The sequence below is a fragment of the Castor canadensis genome, chromosome 13 (assembly GCF_047511655.1).
Source record: "Castor canadensis chromosome 13, mCasCan1.hap1v2, whole genome shotgun sequence".
Lineage (NCBI taxonomy): Eukaryota > Metazoa > Chordata > Mammalia > Rodentia > Castoridae > Castor > Castor canadensis.
Window position 1 is genome coordinate 108,349,146 of NC_133398.1, and position 20,119 is coordinate 108,369,264.

Consider the following 20,119-nt stretch of genomic DNA (forward strand, 5'->3'; position numbering starts at 1 on the left):
CTAAAGCTGTGAGTTTTAAGTCCTAAGTATAGGAGCAGCATAACCAGAGAATGGTGACTTCATTTGACTGAAGCCTCATTCCTTTGATTTTAACCTTTCTCATTTTTCCAGATTTCCTGGTGCCTATCTTAAAGGCAAGAAATACAAGCCTTTGTTCGACTATTTTATGAAGGTAAGCTGAGGGACCACTAGCTACTCAGCAGCTCTTTACTTCCATTACTTTGATAACTGAAGTGAAGTGATGAGTGGAATTTAAATTGTCTTATTGTTATGCTGTTATCATGAGTGTGCCTAAATCCACAAGTCTACTTCAGGATTATCAAAATTAAATTTTGCTGCCTTCTTATTTTAATAATTAAGATTATGTGGGGATTGTTTAAATCATTTTCTCAAATTACAGAAGGAATAACTTTACATTTGATTGGATTTAAATGTGTATATTTTCATTCCCTATTGTGTACCTGGGGAACTTTTTTGAGTTATTCTCAAAAAAATTTAAGATAGTTCTCAGAATAAAATATCATATGTAAAACTAAATAAAATTCCTTCAAGAAAGTTGACATGGTAGGTGGTTTAAATCTAGGCACATATAATAGCTCATACATTTAGCACCTTAGTTCTCTTCAGAGTCATAAAGCCATTTTATGTGGTTTTCATTTTTTAACAATGGAGAATCCACAGCTATAGCTGAGTAACCCACCCACTACCATCAGGAAAGAACACGGTAAGCAGAAAATTCTCCTTGGTCCTTATTTAAAAGCCTTGTAATAAGATCATGAGAAATACCCTCAGGCCTGGCTTTCACTCTGATAAGAATTGCAATCAGTCAGACATATCACTTACATCGGAACCCAGGACGCAACACCTGCTGACCCTCACAATTCTTGTTCACCTTGGAAAGAAATCGGTTGATGCTGGAGAACTTTACCATTTGTGTCCTGTACCCAGGGTGTCTGTTATCTATCTGTAGTTTTCTCCACACTGTTTGTTTTTTTTCTCATGTTGGGGGGATGGTACTAGGGTTTGAACTCTTGGCCTCATGCTTGCTAGGCAGGCACTTTGCCACTTGAGCCACTCCACCAGCCCATTTTTGTGTTGGGTATTTTTGAGATGGGGGGGTCTCATGAACTATTTACCCAGGCCGGCTTCAAACCACAATCCTCCTGATCTCTGCCTCTCGAGTAGCTAGGATTATTACAGGGCACTAGCCACTGTACCCAGCTTTTCCCACTTTTAGCCATTTGCCAGCATTCTGGAGGAGACCTTGCCCTGCTTCTCAGCTTAGTGTGCCACATACCTGCTTTCTAATCACATCCCCAAATTCTCCTTGCCTTTCCCATCTCTGCCTTCTGCATTAAGTGTTCTTCCCATTTTAAATGTCTTTCACCATTATTTGATTTATCTCCTGAGTTCAACTCACTCTTCAAGTCTGAACTCAGATGCCATCTAAAAGAAGCATGCTTCATTAGCTTCTTCCTTTGAAATATTTCCTGACTGATTTCTTTCTTGTATGTTATAGCATGTTCTCTGTCCAAAACCTTTTCTTTTGATCAAGAACTCTTTCTGAATCTTTTTCTGAATCTGTTGAGAACCTCAAGAAAGTTTAGCCCTCTCAGAACAATGCACATGGCCACACTAGAAAGGAATTTCAGCTAAAGTCGGGGGTCTGCCCAGAATAGGTTAAATTATTCATTAAATAAGCCTTCAGGAATAACTAAGCCCTTCGGTGAATTTTACACAGATACTGCAAACTCTTTGACTTGGGACAAAGTTGCCTAGTGTACACTGTTCTGAAATAATAAGTGAAGCTATGATTGTAGATTCTGCCATAGTGGCACCATTGCAGCCCTTGACCATATCTGCTGACCTGGCCAAGAAGGCTGCCCAACCTTGGCATGAATGGGTCCCGAGCTGAACCTTGAGAGACCAGGATGCAGTGAGGCCCTTTCTTCATGTATAGTAGGCCCATTTTTAAACTGTCAAGGACATACCTTTTAACACCTATCTTACCTTAACCTTCCAAAATGTTGCAAGGTTATTTGAGTTACAGCAATTAAAAAAAAATTCACAGTTAAAGTACTAAACAGAGATATATGATGTAGTTAAAAATAACATTGTATTCGATAGACCAGAAAACCTCACTTCAGGTGCAGGCTTCATCACTGTTAGTGTGACAAGTCACTTAATCTTTATTCTGAGTTTGCTCATCCGTGAAATGTAAATAAGACCAGAGTATTTCTAAAACATGGGAATACTAACACCTTTTTTTCAGAATTACAGGAATTGAAAATGAAAGTCATTTGTGAATGTACTTTTTACCAATGCAGAGAGGTAGGACAGCAAAGGGCCAGTTTAGCTGAAACAAAGGATATGTGGAAAGAAATATGAAGAGATAAAGGTTAAAAAAGTAGATCTAGCATTATATATACTAGTCAGATGTTATTGCTGCTCCAAAGAAAATCTAATTGAACACTTTCTTCCTTAATCTTCCTAAGTGGATACCTGTAGAACCTACTTGATTCCCCGGCTTGTTCTTTTCAAGATTTGCCTTTTATGAATGGACAGTTTGAGCTCACTTGAAAAGAAAAGGCGAAGCAAAGCACATGTGTTGAGTGAAAATATACTAGGAAGTGAATAATTTGTGGGGGTGAGAGAGCTTTGCTTGTTTGTGGATTTGTTGCTGGAGATTGAATCAAGGCTACACATGCTAAGAAGGGAGTGCATTTCCTGAAACTATGCTAAACTCATGCTGGGGCCAGGGTGCAGGTTGAGAATAATGAAGCCCAGTTTTATGTGGCCAAAGAAATTGGAAATTTTATCTGCAAGTGTAAAGATAATTGTGTCATGTGTAAAAGATGTATTGAATCAGCCTGTTTCTTCCCAACCTAAGTTACTCTGTCTCTTCTATCTCTGAAAATATACATGTTAAGCCTCTTTCAGGCTCTTATAATTTTGATGCAGTAGTATTTCATCCTGATTCTTGCCATCCTTTCTTTTCCAGTGTAAAGAGAATGGTGCGTTCACTGTGCTTGTGGACCACTATGTGAAAGAGGAAGAAGGTACAGGGGTTGTGCATCAGGCTCCTTACTTTGGTGCTGTGAGTAGCATAATCTTGCAGACATATTTATGAGAAGTAAATATCAGTGACTATTTTTTATGGGATGCTGTCACGTGTCTCCTCTAGCGCCTCACTCAGGACCGTAGAGTTAGCTTTTCTGGCTCATTGCCTCCAGGATGGCACATAAAACTTAATTCTGCCATTTTCATTCATCCTGAGGTGACTTCTTGAAGTCAAGTCCTGAGCTGTTGCAGACCACTGAAATCCTAGTACACCTGTCTGCCTTTCTCATAACACCCTGTTAGGGTGAAATGAACTAATATGTAAAGTGCTCAGAGCATCATCTGATATGAGCTCTAATTATTAAACCTCTTTAGCTCTATATCTGAAGCATCATGGTGCAAACCTGGAGAAGCTGTGCCATGTGCGACTCAGTTTACTTATTTAAAAGGGAATACCTTGGATTCAGATCAGTGTTGCCATCCTTCAGAGTGTCCCTTGGCTGATGGCAAGCCATCATTTCATACTAAATAACTTCATTCCTATACTTACATTACTTTTGTGCATGTATACTGCTATTATAAACCAAAGTTGATTTAGTTTTAAAACTTTCATGAATCACTCGATAGTGGTTGGGAATATTGGTCTAGATGATCTAATCCTTATCCAGCTGTGAGGCTTTTGGGTCTGTAAATGGTCCTTGAGTCACCTTCAGTTAGGGATAAGTTGATTAGATATGTATATTAGAATATTGAAAAATTCTCTTATAAATCTATCACTTCATGCTTTCCTCTTTCCCCACACCCATCCATACACTATTTTATTCTTTCCCTCCCAGGATGACTATCGGATCTGTATGGACTTCGACATTATTCAGAAAGACTCACTTCCTATTTGCCCTGTGGATGCCTCAGGCTGCTTCACAGCAGAAGTGACACATTTTGTGGGACAGTATGTTAAGGTCTGTAGTCTGTAGGACATAGAAGGATGTTGGTCTGACTACTTCATCAACCAGTTTCTTCCTAGTAAGGAAATTAATGGAACTAGTTATTCTTCATTATTTGTAATTGTATTGTAATTACTCCAGGAAGTTGTTTTTACTTTGTTTCAGCACATAGATCAGCAAAGATATACATCATCAGCCACTCTCAAAAGTCTAGTATTTTTAGAAGTGTACTATAGTTTATGGGGCAGAATCAGAAAAAGTATATTCTTCTGTATGTTTCATGAAGCAGCCTTAGGATCTTGGGGCGATCATTTCTGATTGAAAACCTAAAATGTTATGGTATGGACTTCCAAATACTTAAGTGGTTAAAAATTATGGTTTTGTTTTGTTTTGAAGTGCAATGTTAGGGATTGAATCCTAGGCCTTGTGCATGCTAGGCAAGTGCTCTCCCACTGAGTAATAGCCCTAGCAGCCTGGATACATTATTTTTAAATAACGTGTTATTTTTATCTTTTATCCATAACAAAATGTCAGAATTTAGTAATGAGTATTGTTAGTAAGTATTGTAGGATGTTTAAATGACTAAATTTTTCATTTTTTTAACAGGACGCTGACAAAAATATCATCAGGACCTTGAAGGAACAGGGCCGACTTCTTATTGCCAGTACCTTCACTCACAGCTACCCTTTCTGCTGGAGGTGAGAAGAGAAAAGACTTTTGTAGCTGGAGCTTCAAATTTATGGATATACTTGTGTGTGCCATGCCTTCATATTTGTGGTGTCCATCGCATGGGTATCATGTAGAGTTAGTGTTCAGAAATTGCCCTCTTCAATTTTTGGAGTTTTATGAATGCATGAAGTTGTCTCTTTCCTCAGGAGTTGTGTGAGAAAAAGACATACACAAATCTGTTTTGTGCTGTGGCCATATTTTTTTAGGATGAGAATCATCTCTGAAATTTTACAATGGAATTTATTGAGAAATTGGTATATCAAGTGTAAATACCCAGATGGATATATAATATTCAGCATTATGAAATTCAGTCCCTGCATTTCCTCCTCTGTGCTGATGTTCACATTATACCTGAGAAAACTGTCATCAACAGATCTGTGATTTTCTTTGTAGTCTTGTTCTTTATTGGCTGTTACCACTTTCTTGATATCATAAAGAGATATGGACAATTTTTTAGATTTAGAGTTTTGTAGGCTGAGTAGTAATGGTGGTAATGTTAATAAGAGGATAAAAACCAATCTTGCCTGGGCACCTGTATTTATCTTCTGACCAGCTGTATCTGCCTTTCTGCCTCCCTAGATCAGATACTCCCCTCATTTACAAAGCAGTACCCAGCTGGTTTGTGCGTGTGGAACACATGGTGGACCAGCTTCTGAAGAACAATGACCTGTGTTACTGGTGAGCATGAGCTGTGTTTCTTCACATTGTCCTTTGCAGGTAGTTAGTATAGTTTATACTCCCTCCAAAGTAACAGCCATCTCTTATTGTTTATTGTAATAGCTGCCTCTTCTGTATGTTAAGGAGTACAACATAGCATTTAATCTTACACAACAAAAGTAATATTCTTTTTTGTTTTTCTTTTTGTGGTACTGGGGTTTGAACTCAGGGCCTCACACTTGCTAGGCAGGCATCTTATCACTTGAACCACTCCCCCAACCCTGTCTTGTGTTGGGCATTTTTGAGATAGGGTCTCATGAACTATTTGCCTGGGCTGACTTCAAACTGCAATCCTCCTGATCTCTCCCTCCTGAAAAACTAGGATTATAGGTGTGTGCCACTGGCACCCAGACTAGTAATATCCTTCTTAATAATATAGCATTTAAGGAAACGTTTGTCTTATTTAAAACATAATGGAAATAAGCAACTGCCACTTACATGATTTACAGAATGAAATGACTTTTTTAAATATACAACTTAATTTTTTAATTGGAAAAATACTGATTAGATATGTGGTAGATTCTACCATATATTACTCATAAAAATTAATTCCAGAAGGATAAAGAACTAATTAAAAGGATGGAATGACTTTGAGGAAAAAAATTTGGTTATGCTCCAAATCTGTGATCCTCCTAAATAGTCATTTTCAGAATGAACATTATTTTGGTCTGTGTCTGCCAAAGCCATTTATACTTAACCATTTTGGGTGCTTCAGTTCTTGGAATAGTTGATGTCTCTTGTCCTTGGCTTATAGAGAAGCCAAAGCACAGACTTAGGATAGCCCAAGCAGTGTCCTTTCAACTTGTGTGCAAAATGAAACAAGGCTCGAATATATGTGTTTCAGAAGAATGCTTTTCACTGAGAGTTTAGAGTTTGCTCTGTGCTTCTCTAGGATACAACTAGACTAAAACACTGCATTTGATTTTGAGAGAATCAGGAGAACCTCAGGGCAGTAAAGGAAATGCTTATAAACTGTAGCTTTCTAATATTTCCTAGCTAAGTCATCTTCATTTCCCAAAATACAGCTTTTTCTTTTTTTTGGCAGTACTGGTGTTTGAGCTCTGGGCCTACACCTTGAGCCACTCCCCCAGGCCTATATTTTTGTGATGGGTATTTTCAAGATAGGGGACTCTTGAACTATTTGTCCAGGGTGGCTTCAAGCTGTGATCCTCCTAATCTCTGCCTCCAGAGTAGCTAGGAGTACAGACATGAGCCACTGGTGCCTGGCAGCTTTTGCATTTTTAAAGCTATAAGCTCATTAGTTCCCCACAAGTGTAAGTTACTGAGTAGAATAGAATGCTAGTAAGATAGCCTGGAGAGGCTGTGCACATAGGAACTGAGCTTTATAAGGAAGGATGGTAGATGCGGTGCCAAGGGAAGAGGATAGCTTGGAGCTTGTGGGGTGGAAGAGTACCCTGGTTTAGCCTGGTGCTCCAGCCTGATTTCTGCTGGAGCTGAACCCTAGGGATAAGGAGCAGTGGGAGGGATGGCAGAGGGAAGGAGAGCTGCATGGCAGCAGAGGCAATTTAGTGAGGAACTGCATGCTGAGCAACTTGCTTTATTTCTAGAGCCTAAAGTGCAAGGTTGAGGAAGACCAGAGAGGAGGCAGAGAGTAGCTGCATGTGTATGCTATGGATCATTGGTGGCACCCAGACTTGCATATACTGGTGCTGTCCTTTCAGAAGATAATGTTCTGGCAGTAAGCTCAGTGTTTGCACAGTGTTCACTTCACAAAGCATTACACAAAACTTGTGTGGATATAATTTATAGTTATGTCTTATTAACGTTCTTACATGATTGGTGATTTGTTTATGGCAGGGTTCCAGAGTTTGTGTGAGAAAAGCGGTTTGGAAATTGGCTGAAGGATGCACGTGACTGGGCAATCTCCAGAAACAGATACTGGGGCACCCCCATCCCACTGTGGGTCAGTGAAGACTTTGAGGAGGTGAGGTGGGGTCGTTTACCCTTGTGTTGACTTTACTTATGCCATGTGAATGTGGCATAAATTTTTCCTTAAATGTACCTTTAAATTTTTCCTGTGTAAGGTGAAGAATATAGTTTGTATTTTTCTCAGGGACATCTACACATCAAATGTTTCCTTCTTGCATTGCTTTGCTCTCCTCCCAACACCCCCATATTTAGTTATAGCATTAACTTAAGGTTAAACTGACCTTGTAGATAATTAAAAGGGGAAACATCCAAAAAAAGTTAACACACCTTCTAAAATTGTGTGTGTAAAGATTTAGGTAGACAGATAGGCTTATTTCCATGGGAGGACCATCTGTCCAGTGCTGAGAACTTTGCAACACTAATGAGCGGTGGCATCCAGGGATTTCTAGAGTTCCTATAGGGACCTGTAAGGCAATAGTGAAGTAGCTGAGTCAGAGCCTTTCAGTTCTGAACACAAGGAGAAGAGAGAGGTCATGAGTGCCAGTAGGTAGCAGAAGCCTGTTCCCTGAGGGACAGCTCATAGTCGCTGCTAGTGGTGTAGCACCTGTGAGAAGATCATCCCATTCTAGGTGCCCCAGCTGGCTCCTTCTCTCAACTCCTTACCCAGACATAATCCTAACAGTTTGTGATTTAGGCTGATTATTTTGGTATGATTCAAGCATAATAATTTAGCTCTACTTTTTCTTGTGAAGATTCCAGTTAAAGACCCAGATTTAGGTTCTAGGAAGAAACTAAGATGCCTTAGAACCATAGTCTAGGGTATTTTACTTAATGCTGGTTGTTTTGGACAACGATTTGTGTATAGTATATCCTCCAGAAGATAGCTGTTTAGATGAGGGCTATGAATGTTTAAAATCCTCTTTATGTAGGGACCCTCTGATAGTAGGGATGGGTAACAAAGTAGAAAAGTCAGCACTTTGTTTTTCAGAGACCAGCTTGTGGCCTTTTATGAAGTAAGCCATCCATATTGGTGATAACTGTCCTTCAGCCCAGATTGGCACATTAATGAGCTTTTAAAAGATATCAGAGATTTCTAAAATGAAACATGCCCGCACTCACATTAACTCAGCATACTCTCTTTGGCTCTAAAGTGCTTCTGTTTTGAACTCTGTTTATGGCAGGTAGTTTGCATTGGGTCATTGGCAGAGCTTGAAGAACTGTCAGGAGCAAAGGTCTCAGATCTCCACAGAGAGAGGTCAGTTTCTGAATGTTTGACTCAATTCAGTCCTAACATCTTGTTAAAACAAGATCTGCAGCAAATTTCAGATCTGCACTCATACAGCACTAACTTGTTAATTACATGTAAGTGGATGCTGGCAGTATAACATAGCAAACTATTTTAAAATCGGAGTAGGAAAGAATGAGAAGTACAGTAAACATGTAAGCCAATGACATGGTTGTTTATTTCATCAGTTCTTATGTATATGCTACACTTTGGACATCTTGTAGCACAGTAGGTTTGTTATCATCACCACAAACACAAGTACTGCATTGTGCTATACCTTCATGATCAGTATAAAGTCACAAAGTGGTAGAAGTTTTTCAACTAAATTGTAATCTTACGGAACCACCTTTGCATAGAAGTTCCTTGTTTACCAAATCATTGTGACACATGACTGCAATATCTCGTCAGGGCTTTGTGTTTCCTATTGGCAGTTAAACTGCAAGTTCTCCTGTGATTAATAGAAGTGGCCACCTTTCTGTTTGATAGCATTGACCACCTGACCATTCCATCACGCTGTGGGAAAGGATCTCTGCGGAGAATCTCCGAAGTGTTTGACTGCTGGTTCGAGAGTGGCAGCATGCCCTATGCTCAGGTTCATTATCCATTTGAAAACAAGAGGGAGTTTGAGGATGCTTTTCCTGCAGACTTCATCGCTGAAGGGATTGACCAAACCAGAGGATGGTATACCCCTTCTTGTGTTTTGGTGATTTTATTTTATTGAGCAAATATTTTACTGAGTACTTGCTGAGGGTCTGTTAAGTGCTGGATTGTAGAAAACAAGACAGACTCCATTACTCCTTTTTCCTCTTCCCACCCAGCACGGACACAAATGTGTCTTTCAAATGTCTTTTCTCTCACTACAAGTAAGTTGTAGTATTAAAATTTGAACTATTTCACATTTTGTACCATTTGTATGTTAAATGGGAAGTTAAGTGGTATAATACAGTTAATATGCATATTCAGCTTGTTTACTTGAAGTAATTTACTTAAAGGTTTTTCCTTTTGTTAATTTATTTTGTGGTACTTTGACTGGAATTCAGGACCTATTCCTTGAGCCACTCCACCAGCCCTTTTTTGTGAAGGGTTTTTTCGAGATAGGGTCTCACAGAACTATTTGCTGAGGTAGGCTCGAACCTCGATACTCCTGATCTCTGCCTCCTGAATAGCTAGGATTATAGGTGTGAACCACTGGCTCATGGCTCCATTTTCTTAAACATTTAATGAATATTTGCAACAGGACAATAGAGTAGGTGCTGAAAATGTGGAAGGAAGATGGAAATGTGCTCAAATGTTGACTCTGTAGGCTTATAAATTAACATTCCTGAAAATCCAGATTAGCAGAGTGTGAGTGTGTGGGTGGGTGGAAAGAGAGACAGAGATTGATGTGGGCGTTGGTTTTTAACTGTTGCACAATTAAAGCAGTACCCTCATCTTAATTGGAAGAAAGGTTAGTTTCCTTCTTTTTATGGATGGGTTTTGGTCCATGTACAGGGGTGTTTAAGAATTGCTTTCATGTCATTTTCTATTTTCAGTTTGTGTTGGTTCCTAAATTCAAGCCTTAATGTTATGCATTCCATTCCCTCAAGCCTGGGCTACCTCTTGGGCACCAGGGACATCATTCATTGGAATTGAAGAGGGTATTTATTTTAGAATTGGGGTTGTCTGGTCTCCTCATCAGTTCATGTTCCCTGATGCTCTTATTGTGCAGGATCAGGTCAAGGTGACATAAGAACATAACCCCAGGGACAGTAGGAGCATGTCAGAGTAACAATTGTACCACCCCTGGATAATGATGGGTGTGTGCTATGTGTAAATGACAGGCATAATACCTGACAGAATAGAGGCATTTTCTGTGTTCCTGTAGTTTATCTTTTGACTTCTGCATGAGTGCTTTTCTGCATCTTTTGTCATCAAGTTGTCCCACATCATGTGCAAAATGCTCTTTCTCAGCAGGCATTTCTGGGGGTCCTGGTAGCAGAAAGAAGATCACCATATCACTGTAGGCCTTTATTTGGTTTAAATTTTAAAAATTTAGGTTTGCAAACCAGAGGCTCTAATTTGATTGATCTGTAGTGGGTTCCGTGCATCTGTATATTTTACCCTCCTTACATGGTTCTGCTATGTAACCCCAATCACCCCTGTGTGTGATTATCAAGTACAGAGGTTCAGTCCGGTAAGTCAGTACATTTTTTCCTATGCTTGGACCTGTTCTCTGTTCTTACTGAACTACTGTTTGTCAGGTTCTACACCCTGTTGGTGCTGGCCACAGCCCTCTTTGGACAACCACCTTTCAAGAATGTGATTGTGAATGGGCTTGTCCTGGCAAGGTAGGTGGACTCCTCTGTGGTGACTACCTCCTGTTCCCCTGTTCTTTTTTTTTTTTTTTAATTTTTATTTTATTCATCTGTGCATACAATACTTGAGTCATTTCTCCCCACTTCTCACACCACCTCTCTTAGCCCCCTACACCCTCCCTCTCCACACCTTCCCCCTCGCCCAGGCAGAAACTATTTTGCGATTATCTCTAATTTTGTTGAAGAGAGAGTATAAGCAATAATAGGAAGGACCAATGGTTTTTGCTAGTTGAGATAAGGATAGCTATACAGGGAGTTGACTTGCATTGATTTCCTGTGCATGTGTTTTACCTTCTAAGTTAATTCTTCTTAAACTAACCTTTTCTCTAGTTCCTGGTCCCCCCCTCCTATTGGCCTCAGTTGCTTTAAAGTATCTGCTTTAGTTTCTCTGCATTGAGAGCAACAAATGCTAGCTAGTTTTTAGGTGTCTTACCTGTCCTCATATCTTCCTTGTGTGCTCTCGCTTTATCATGTGATCAAAGTCCAATCCCTTGTTGTGTTTGCCCTTGATCTAATGTCCACATATGAGGGAGAACATACGATTTTTGTCCTTTTGGGCCAGGCTAACCTCACTCAGAATGATGTTCTCCAATTCCATCCATTTATCAGCCAATGATAACATTTCGTTCTTCTTCAAGAACAAAATGCATAAAATTCCATTGTGTATAGAAACCACATTTTCTTAATCTATTCGTCAGTAGTGGGGCATCTTGGCTGTTTCCATAGCCTGGCTATTGTAAATACTGCTGCAATAAACATGGGTGTGCAGGTGTCTCTGGAGTAACCTGTGTCACAGTTTTTTGGGTATATCCCCAAGAGTGGTATTGCTGGATCATATGGTAGATCAATTTTAGCTTTTTAAGTAGCCTCCAAATTTTTTTCCAGAGTGGTTGTACTAGTTTACATTCCCACCAACAGTGTAAGAGGGTTCCTTTTTCCCCCACATCCTCACCAACACCTGTTGTTAGTGGTGTTGCTAATGATGGCTATTCTAACGGGTGAGGTGGAATCTTAGTGTGGTTTTAATTTTCATTTCCTTTATTGCTAGGGATGGTGAGCATTAATTCATGTGTTTTTTGGCCATTTGAATTTCTTCTTTTGAGAAAGTTCTGTTTAGTTCACTTGCCCATTTCTTTATTGGTTCATTAATTTTGGGAGAATTTAGTTTTTTGAGTTTCCTGTATATTCTGGTTATCAGTCCTTTGATGTGTAGCTGGCAAATATTTACTCCCACTCTGAGGGTGGTCTCTTCAGTTTAGAGACCATTTCTTTTGTTGAGCAGAAGCTTTTTAGTTTTATGAAGTCCCATTTATCTATGCTGTCTCTTAGTTGCTGAGCTGCTGGAGTTCCATTGAAAAAGTTCTTTCCTATACCTTTTAATTCCAGAGTATTTCCTACTCTTTCCTGTACCACTTTAGAGTTTGGGGTCTGATATTAAGATCCTTGATCCATTTTGAGTTAATATTGGTATAGGGTGATATACGTGGATCTAGTTTCAGTATTTTGCAGACTGCTAAGCAGTTTTCCAAGCAGTTTTTGTAGAATAGGCTGTCTGTTCTCCATCTTATATTTTTAGTGCCTTTGTCAAAGACAAGTTGGTTATAGTTGTGTGGCTTCATATCTGGGTCCTCTATTCTGTTCCACTGGTCTTCATGTCTGTTTTTGTGACAGTACCATGCTGTTTTTATCATTATTGCTTTGTAATATAGTTTGAAGTCAGGTATCGTGATACCTCCAGCCTTGTTCTTTTGACTGAGTATTGTCTTGGCTATTCGTGGCCTCTTGTGTTTCCATATGAATTTAATGGTAGATTTTTCAATCTCTTTAATGAATGTCATTGGAATTTTGATGGGAATTGCATTAAACATGTAGATTACTTTTGGGAATATAGACATTTTTACTATGTTGATTCTACCAATCCATGAGCATGGGAGATCTCTCTACTTTCTATAGTCTTCCTCAATCTCTTTCTTCAGAAGTTTATAGTTTTCCTTGTAGAGGTCGTTCACATCCTTTGTTAGGTTTACACCTAGGTATTTGATTTTTTTTTTGAGGCTATTGTAAATGGGATTGTTTTCATATATTCTTTCTCAGTGTGTTCATTATTAGTGTGTAGAAATGCTAATGATTTTATATCCTGCTACCTTGCTATGGCTATTGATGGTGTCTAGGAGCTTTTGAGTAGAGTTTTTTGGGTCTTTAAGGTATGGGATCATATTGTCTGCAAATAGGGATGTTTTGACAGTTTCTTTACCTATTTGTATTCCTTTTATCCCTTCTTCTTGCCTAATTACTCTGACTAGGAATTCCAGTACTATGTTGAATAGGAGTGGAGATAGTGGGCATCCTTGTCTCGTTCCTGATTTTAGAGGCAATGGTTTCAGTTTTTCACCATTTAGTATAATGCTAGCTGTAGGTTTGTCATATATAGCTTTTATAATGTTGAGGTACTTTCCTCCTATTCTTAGTTTTCTTAGCGCTCTTATCATGAAATGGTGTTGGATGTTATCAAAGGCTTTTTCTGCATCTATTGAGATGATCAAGTGGTGTTTATATTTGCTTCTGTTAATGTGGTTTATTGCGCTTATTGATTTTCGTTTGTTGAACCACCCCTGCATTCCTGCGATGAAGCCTACTTGGTATTTTGAATGATCTTTTTGATGTGTTGTTGAATTCGGTTTGCCCTTATTTTATTGTGGATTTTTGCATCAATGTTCATGAAGGAGATTGGCCTATAGTTCTCCTTTTTGGAGGTTTCTTTGCCTGGTTTTGAGATAAGCGTAATACTGGCTTCATAAAATGTGTTAGGCAGTTTTCCTTCCCTTTCTATTTTGTGGAACAGTTTAAGGAGGGTTGGTATCAGTTCTTCTTTAAAGGTCTGATAGAATTCAGCAGAGAATCCAACCAGGTCCTGGACTTTTCTTTTTGAGGAGACTCTTGATAGCTGCTTCAATTTCATTTTGTGTTATAGATCTATTCAGGTGATTAATATCCTCTTGGTTCTTTTTTGGATGATCATATGTATGTAGAAATTTGTCTATTTCTTTAAGGTTTTTTTAATTTATTTGAATATAGGTTCTCGAAGTAGTCTCCGATGATTTCCTGGACTTCCATGGTGTTTGTTGTTATCTCCCCATTTGCATTCCTGATTCTACTAATTTGGGTTTTTTCTCTCCTCATTTTAGTCAGGTTTGCCAGGGGTCTGTCAGTCTTGTTTCTTTTTTCAAAGAACCAACTTTTTGTTTCATTAATTCTTTGAATGTTTTTTTTGGTTTCTATTTCATTGATTTCAGCTCTTTATTATTTCTCTTCTTCTATTTGTTTTGGGATTTGCTTGTTCTTGTTTTTCTAGGAGATTGTGATGTATGATTAGGTCATTGATTTGGGATCTTTCAGTCTTTTTAATATATGCACTCATGGCTAATGTCCTCTTTTATTTCATCAATGACCCATTGTTCATTAAGCAATGAGTTATTCAGTTTCCAGCTGTTTGCATGTTTTTTGTCTTTGTTTTTGTTGTTGAGTTCTAGTTTTATTGCATTGTGATCAGATAGAATGCATGGTATAATTTCTATTTTCTAATATTTGCTGAGGCTTGCTTTGTGCCCTAGTATATGATCTATTTTGGAGACGGTTCCGTGGGCTGCTGAGAAGAATGTATATTGTGTAGAAGTTGGATGAAATGTTCTGTAGACATCAAGTAGGTCCATTTGATCTATTGTATATTTTAGATCTAGGATTTCTTTATTAATTTTTTTGTTTAGATGCCCTATCTGTTGATAATGTGGTGTTAAAATCTCCCACAACCACTGTATTGGAGTTAATATATGCTTTTAGGTCCTTCTGGATATGTTTGATGAAATTGGGTGCATTGATATTGGGTTCATATAGGTTGATAATTGTTATTTCCTTTTGGTGTATTTCCCCTTTTATTAGTATGGAATGTCCTTCTTTATCTTGTTTGATCAATTTAGGTTTGAAGTCTACTTTGTCAGAGATAAGTATTGCTATTCCTGCCTGTTTTCGGTGGCCATTGGCTTGGTAAATCTTCTTCCAGCCTTTCATCCTAAGCCAATTCTTATTTGTGTTGGTGAGATGGTTCTCCTGTAAGCAACAAATTGTTGGGTCTTCCTTTTTAATTCATTTTGTCAAACAGTGCCTTTTGATGGGAGAATTAAGTCCATTAACATTAAGTGTTAGTACTGATAGGTATGTGGTGATTCCTGTCATTTTGTTGTCTTAGTTGTTTGAAGGTTTGATTGTCTGTACCTAAGTTGAGGTTACTCTCTACTTTCTTGCTTTTTCTTTTCCTATAGTTTGGTACCACTTAACTCACCTGGTGGTCTATGTCTCTCAAGCTGGTAGGAGCTGGCGTCTGGTGGTGTGAAGCCCTCCTGGTTTCTCTGTTTAACATGGAGTGGGGATGCTATGTGTGGGCTAGGGGTGTGGAGGAGTTGGGGTTTTGCCTCTTCTCAGTGGTTTTTCCTGTAAGGTGTATTTTCAGCATCTCTCCAAAATTTTACTTTAGGAAGCACACTTTCTGCTTCCCCCCTCCAGTCACCATCTTCTGTCCACAGTTTTCTAAGGAGTGAGTATGTAAAGGGCCAGGCCTCATGGAGTTGGAGCAGGGGATGATTCCCAGACAGCGCTATTGGTGATACCACTAGCAATAAAATAGCTTAATTTAGCATTTTTGCTTATAGTCTTTATCTGTGCATCAGTCCTGCAATATTGATTTTTTATTGTTGTTGTTCTCTTTTTAAGGTATGAGGAAGCTCTGGGATCCAGGGACCATGAGTGCTAGGCTTAGAGGTAGTGAGAGCTATATCTGGCTCTATCCTGAGACTGCCTCCCAATGAGAATTTTTCCCACTTTTTAGTGTTATAAGGGAGTCAGACTTTTCCCTTGCTCCCATTACCTGTGGTCATTAAGAATAAAAATAAAGACAAATAAGTTTAAAATGAAACAACATTTACCCACACAGACATTCTGCTTCATGTGCAATATGAGGAGGAAGGGGATGACCCCTAACATTCAGTCCATCCTCATTTTGCCAGGCCCCATGTGCACAAGGACATGTCCTGCCCCATTTAATCCTCAAAGCTTAGATGGAGAAACTCAAAGCACAGAAAGTCACAGTAACTTGCTGAAGGTCACATAGGGCATGAACGGTAAAATCAAGTTTTGAATCCAGGCAATCTGGCTCTATAATCTGTATCTGTTTTGGTTTGGTTTGGTTTTGATTTTGGTGTTTTTGAGATAAGTTTTGTTATTTATATTTTGTCCGGGCTGACTTCAACCCTTTTTTTCTATATTTTGATGCTGGGATTAAGCCCAGGACCTTATCCATGTTATGCACATGCTGTACTGCCACCCCAGTGCATGCTGCACTACAACCCCTAACTTGCTGTCTAATTTTTATAATTGAATTTTTTTACATCAGTGTAGATTTTCTTGTAGTTGTGTAAAATAATAGAAAAGCCTTATACACTTTACCCAATTTCTCCCAGTGGTCACATTTGTAAACTATAGTATAATACCACAAACAGCACGGTGACAGAGTCCACTGATACTACTCACATTTCTCCAGTTTTACATGCACTTATGTGGTTGTATGTACTCGTACATAACTTTCTCAGGTGTAAATTTCTGTATCCATCAACACTGTTGAGATTTTGAGTGATTTAAACACCACAACCATCTGCCTTATTGCCTTGGTAACCATATTTACCCCTCCCAACCTTCCACACCCATTCTCAATCTCTGCAACCATTAATCTGGTCTCCATTTCTGCATTTTAATAATGTTATATAAATAGAATAACAGTAAATACTCTAATTTGGGAAGATTGCCTTTTTTTTTTTAATCCAGCATAATTGGTTAGAGGTCTTAGGGTTCATATCATGAGTATACCGCAGTTTATTTAACCTTCTACCTCCCTTTTTTTTTTTTTTTGGTGCAGCAAAGGGCATCTAGATTGCTTCTCTTGTATGGGGATTCTGAAAAAAAATGACGTGAGCATTTATATAGTTTCTTGTATGAATGTAAGCTTTCACTTCTCTGAAATAAATGCCAGGACATCTCCTGCTGTGTTCTGCCCAGAAGCTTCCTATGTACTTACCATAGTATTTAAAAAGAGTTTATAAATGTCAGCAGTACAGCCTGATTGTTGTGCCTTAACACTACCTTACTTCTAAATTCTTTACTTCTTTTCATTTGTATTTATGTGTTCCTATCTGTAGATAATCTGTATCTATATATAAAGATCAAGGTGTTATTTACTTACTTAATTGGTGTCTGTTCTTTGTTTTACAAGTGATGGCCAAAAAATGAGCAAACGAAAAAAGAATTATCCTGATCCAGTTTCGATCATCCATAAGTATGGTGCTGATGCCCTCAGGTACAAAGCAGCACTCTGCCTTGTGTGAATTAATCTTAAGTACCTCCCATCTGACTCATCACAATTCTTAAATCTGGCTCATAATTGTGCTCTGAAACATGGATTTCTATTATATGCAGAGCTACATTGGCATGGTTGTTGATTTTAACCCCTAAGCTTATTTAAGTAAGACATTTCTAACCTAGAAGTCTTTTCATGAAAGAGAACCTGTTTTGGATTTCTAGGTTCCCTGTCTTGTTTGTATTAAAATTATCTCATCGTTTATTTTAATTTTTTAGTTACAGAGCCTCATAAGATATATTTATGCAAGAGAAAATAAGTTAATATTAAAGAGGTTTTAGAGAAATTTGAGTCACTGCTTGAAATATTCTGATCATGAAATCACAGTGTTCAAGTTGAAAGGAGCATAGAGGTCTTGTTCAGTATCCCATGTCATAAGCAGCACTCACCCAGGCCCATGGCCACGCACCTTTGCACAGCAGTGCGCAGCCCAGGAGCAGATAGAGGGGCTGTACCTTGACTTAGTGATCTATTGACTTGCCCTTGGTGCTGTTGTCCACTTGTCTAGTACTTTTCCACGGTGAGGGCTGTCCTGCAGGATATTTAGCAACATTCCTGGCCTCTGCCACGCAGGTTCTAGACTGCACTATGAGGGCCACTCCTTGTGAGCCCATGTCCACCTTGGTAGGGTTGTGGATGATATCCATGGCAGAGAGAGTAGCGCTTGGTGAGGACCAGGCCAACCTTCCTCTTTTCTTGGTACAGCACCATATTTTAGTTTGGGGTTACATCTAGTATGCCCCTTTGTAATTTGTTAGATATCATACACAAATAAGAGTTCTGTGTGTTTTAATACTGTTTATTAACCATTCAGAATACTCATAGTTTTCCCATTTTATATGATAGTATGGAGTTTAATCTTGGTCTCTTAATATGTAAAGTAGTAACATTTGATTTACTGAATATATCACTTTTCTGGGTAAATTTTCTCTCTCCTAGGTTATATCTGATCAATTCCCCTGTGGTGAGGGCAGAGAACCTCCGCTTTAAGGAGGAGGGTGTGCGGGATGTCCTTAAGGACGTGCTGCTCCCCTGGTACAATGCATACCGCTTCTTCATCCAGAATGTCTTCAGACTCCACAAGGTATGTACTGCACTGGGCTGTGTGAGTGCTGAGCTATGAGTTGGAGCTCGGTGCAGGACTTAAATGCCATGTTCTTCTGCCATCTGTTGTTGGGTGAGGGCGGGAATCTCAGAGCCATGGAAGGACATACACGAGTGTGCAGCAGGTATCTGGGGTCCCCTGTGGGACATGGGCCTCCTTTGTAGAAGAGTTGTGTCATGTATTTTTTCATCAGCCAAGTCTTGGTGGCAGGGATTCTGTGTTGACTGAGATGACCCTACTGTCATGGAACTGATGAAGTGTGGAATTGAGGGAGACAGTACAAGAGTCAGAGACAGCACCTTGTGAAGGGAAAAGGCAGAGCCTGGAGACAGGGTCAGCCACTGCTGAGCGTGGTCAGGGAAGGCCATTTTGTGGGGTAGCATTGGGCTATGACAGAAGCTCTGGAGGGGTTGTCAGGATATAGAACACCAGTTGTGATGTGTGTAAATGTGTCCTTTAGAGGACCCAGGGAGCCCATCCTGAGAAGTCCTTTGTCTGGGGTCACCTCCCCTGCCCCCGGCTGCCCAGTGTCAGGGTTCATCACCTTCATCACCAGCATATGTTCTTGTATGTGCTTTTAAGACCCACTTGAGGTCAGGTGCCTGTGGCTCCCGCCTATAATCCTAGCTATTCATGAGGCAGAGATCAGCAGTATTACAGTTTGAAGCCAGCCTCAGGCAAATAGTTCCCTAGATCCAATCTTGAAAAACCCAACACAGAAACAGCTGGCACAGTGGCTCAAGCAGTAAGAGTGCCCACTTAGCAAGCCTGAGACCGTGAGTTCAAACCACAGTGCTGCCAAACAAAAAAAGACCCAGGTAGGGTCAGAGCCCCTACCTGCTCAGTCCTGCTCATCTTCTTATCCCAGCAGCTATCAATAAAACTACCAGTAACTTCTTTTTGAGTGAGTGTGTGGCATGATTCCTACCAGCGCAGTCCCAGAGTCCAGCAGTCAGTCACTCACTTCTGGTGCCTCTTTTTGGTTCAGTTTCTTCTACTAATGAACACATGTGTATTAAATTAGTCTTCCTAGGGTACCACTTTTTGGTAATTGAGAAAGACAAGCATCTTCCCAGGCTCCCAGGATTCCTCTCTTTGTAGTCCTGCTACCTCTTCTGCACATGGTTTTGCCAAGTAGGGACAGCAGTCCTTAGGCAGTTGTTCTCTACAAATCTGATGGTATAAAATTCAGGAATATAGGCTGGGTCACAAGTGCTCACACAGGAGCCCATCTGGGCATAAAAAAGATGTAGACTTTACCCACCATGAGGTGCTTGAACGTAGGGAAGAAGTCACATTACCACTGCTCTGCCAGCCTGTTGTTGGTGCTGCCTGCAAAAATGGGGTATCTAGTGAGTTCGGTTTGCAGAGCAGGAACAGGTAAATGGATATTTAGGATCAAGGAGGATTTTTGCAAAGCAGAAGGAAGGGTAAAGTATCATCAGTAAAATATGCTGTGAAGCATGGAAACCAATTCCCAGTTCTCATTTTCAGTTGTGAACAATGCTGTGTGTCCTTCCTTCCTTAGACTTGAAGTAATTAAACCCTACACAACATTTCAAATGTCTCTCACTT

The 20,119-nt window shown here is 39.5% G+C and overlaps 1 protein-coding gene across 1 annotated transcript in view; it reads left to right on the plus strand.

Annotated features, from left to right (window-relative positions):
• Iars1 (isoleucyl-tRNA synthetase 1) overlaps positions 1–20,119 on the plus strand; it is a 72,270-nt gene that overhangs the window by 23,740 nt on the left and 28,411 nt on the right. The window contains 11 exon segments of the mRNA XM_020161104.2: positions 112–172; positions 3,002–3,097; positions 3,897–4,019; positions 4,611–4,702; positions 5,313–5,411; positions 7,269–7,395; positions 8,522–8,595; positions 9,112–9,306; positions 10,866–10,952; positions 17,296–17,379; positions 18,379–18,523. Of these exon segments, the coding sequence (XP_020016693.2) occupies positions 112–172; positions 3,002–3,097; positions 3,897–4,019; positions 4,611–4,702; positions 5,313–5,411; positions 7,269–7,395; positions 8,522–8,595; positions 9,112–9,306; positions 10,866–10,952; positions 17,296–17,379; positions 18,379–18,523 (1,183 nt within the window).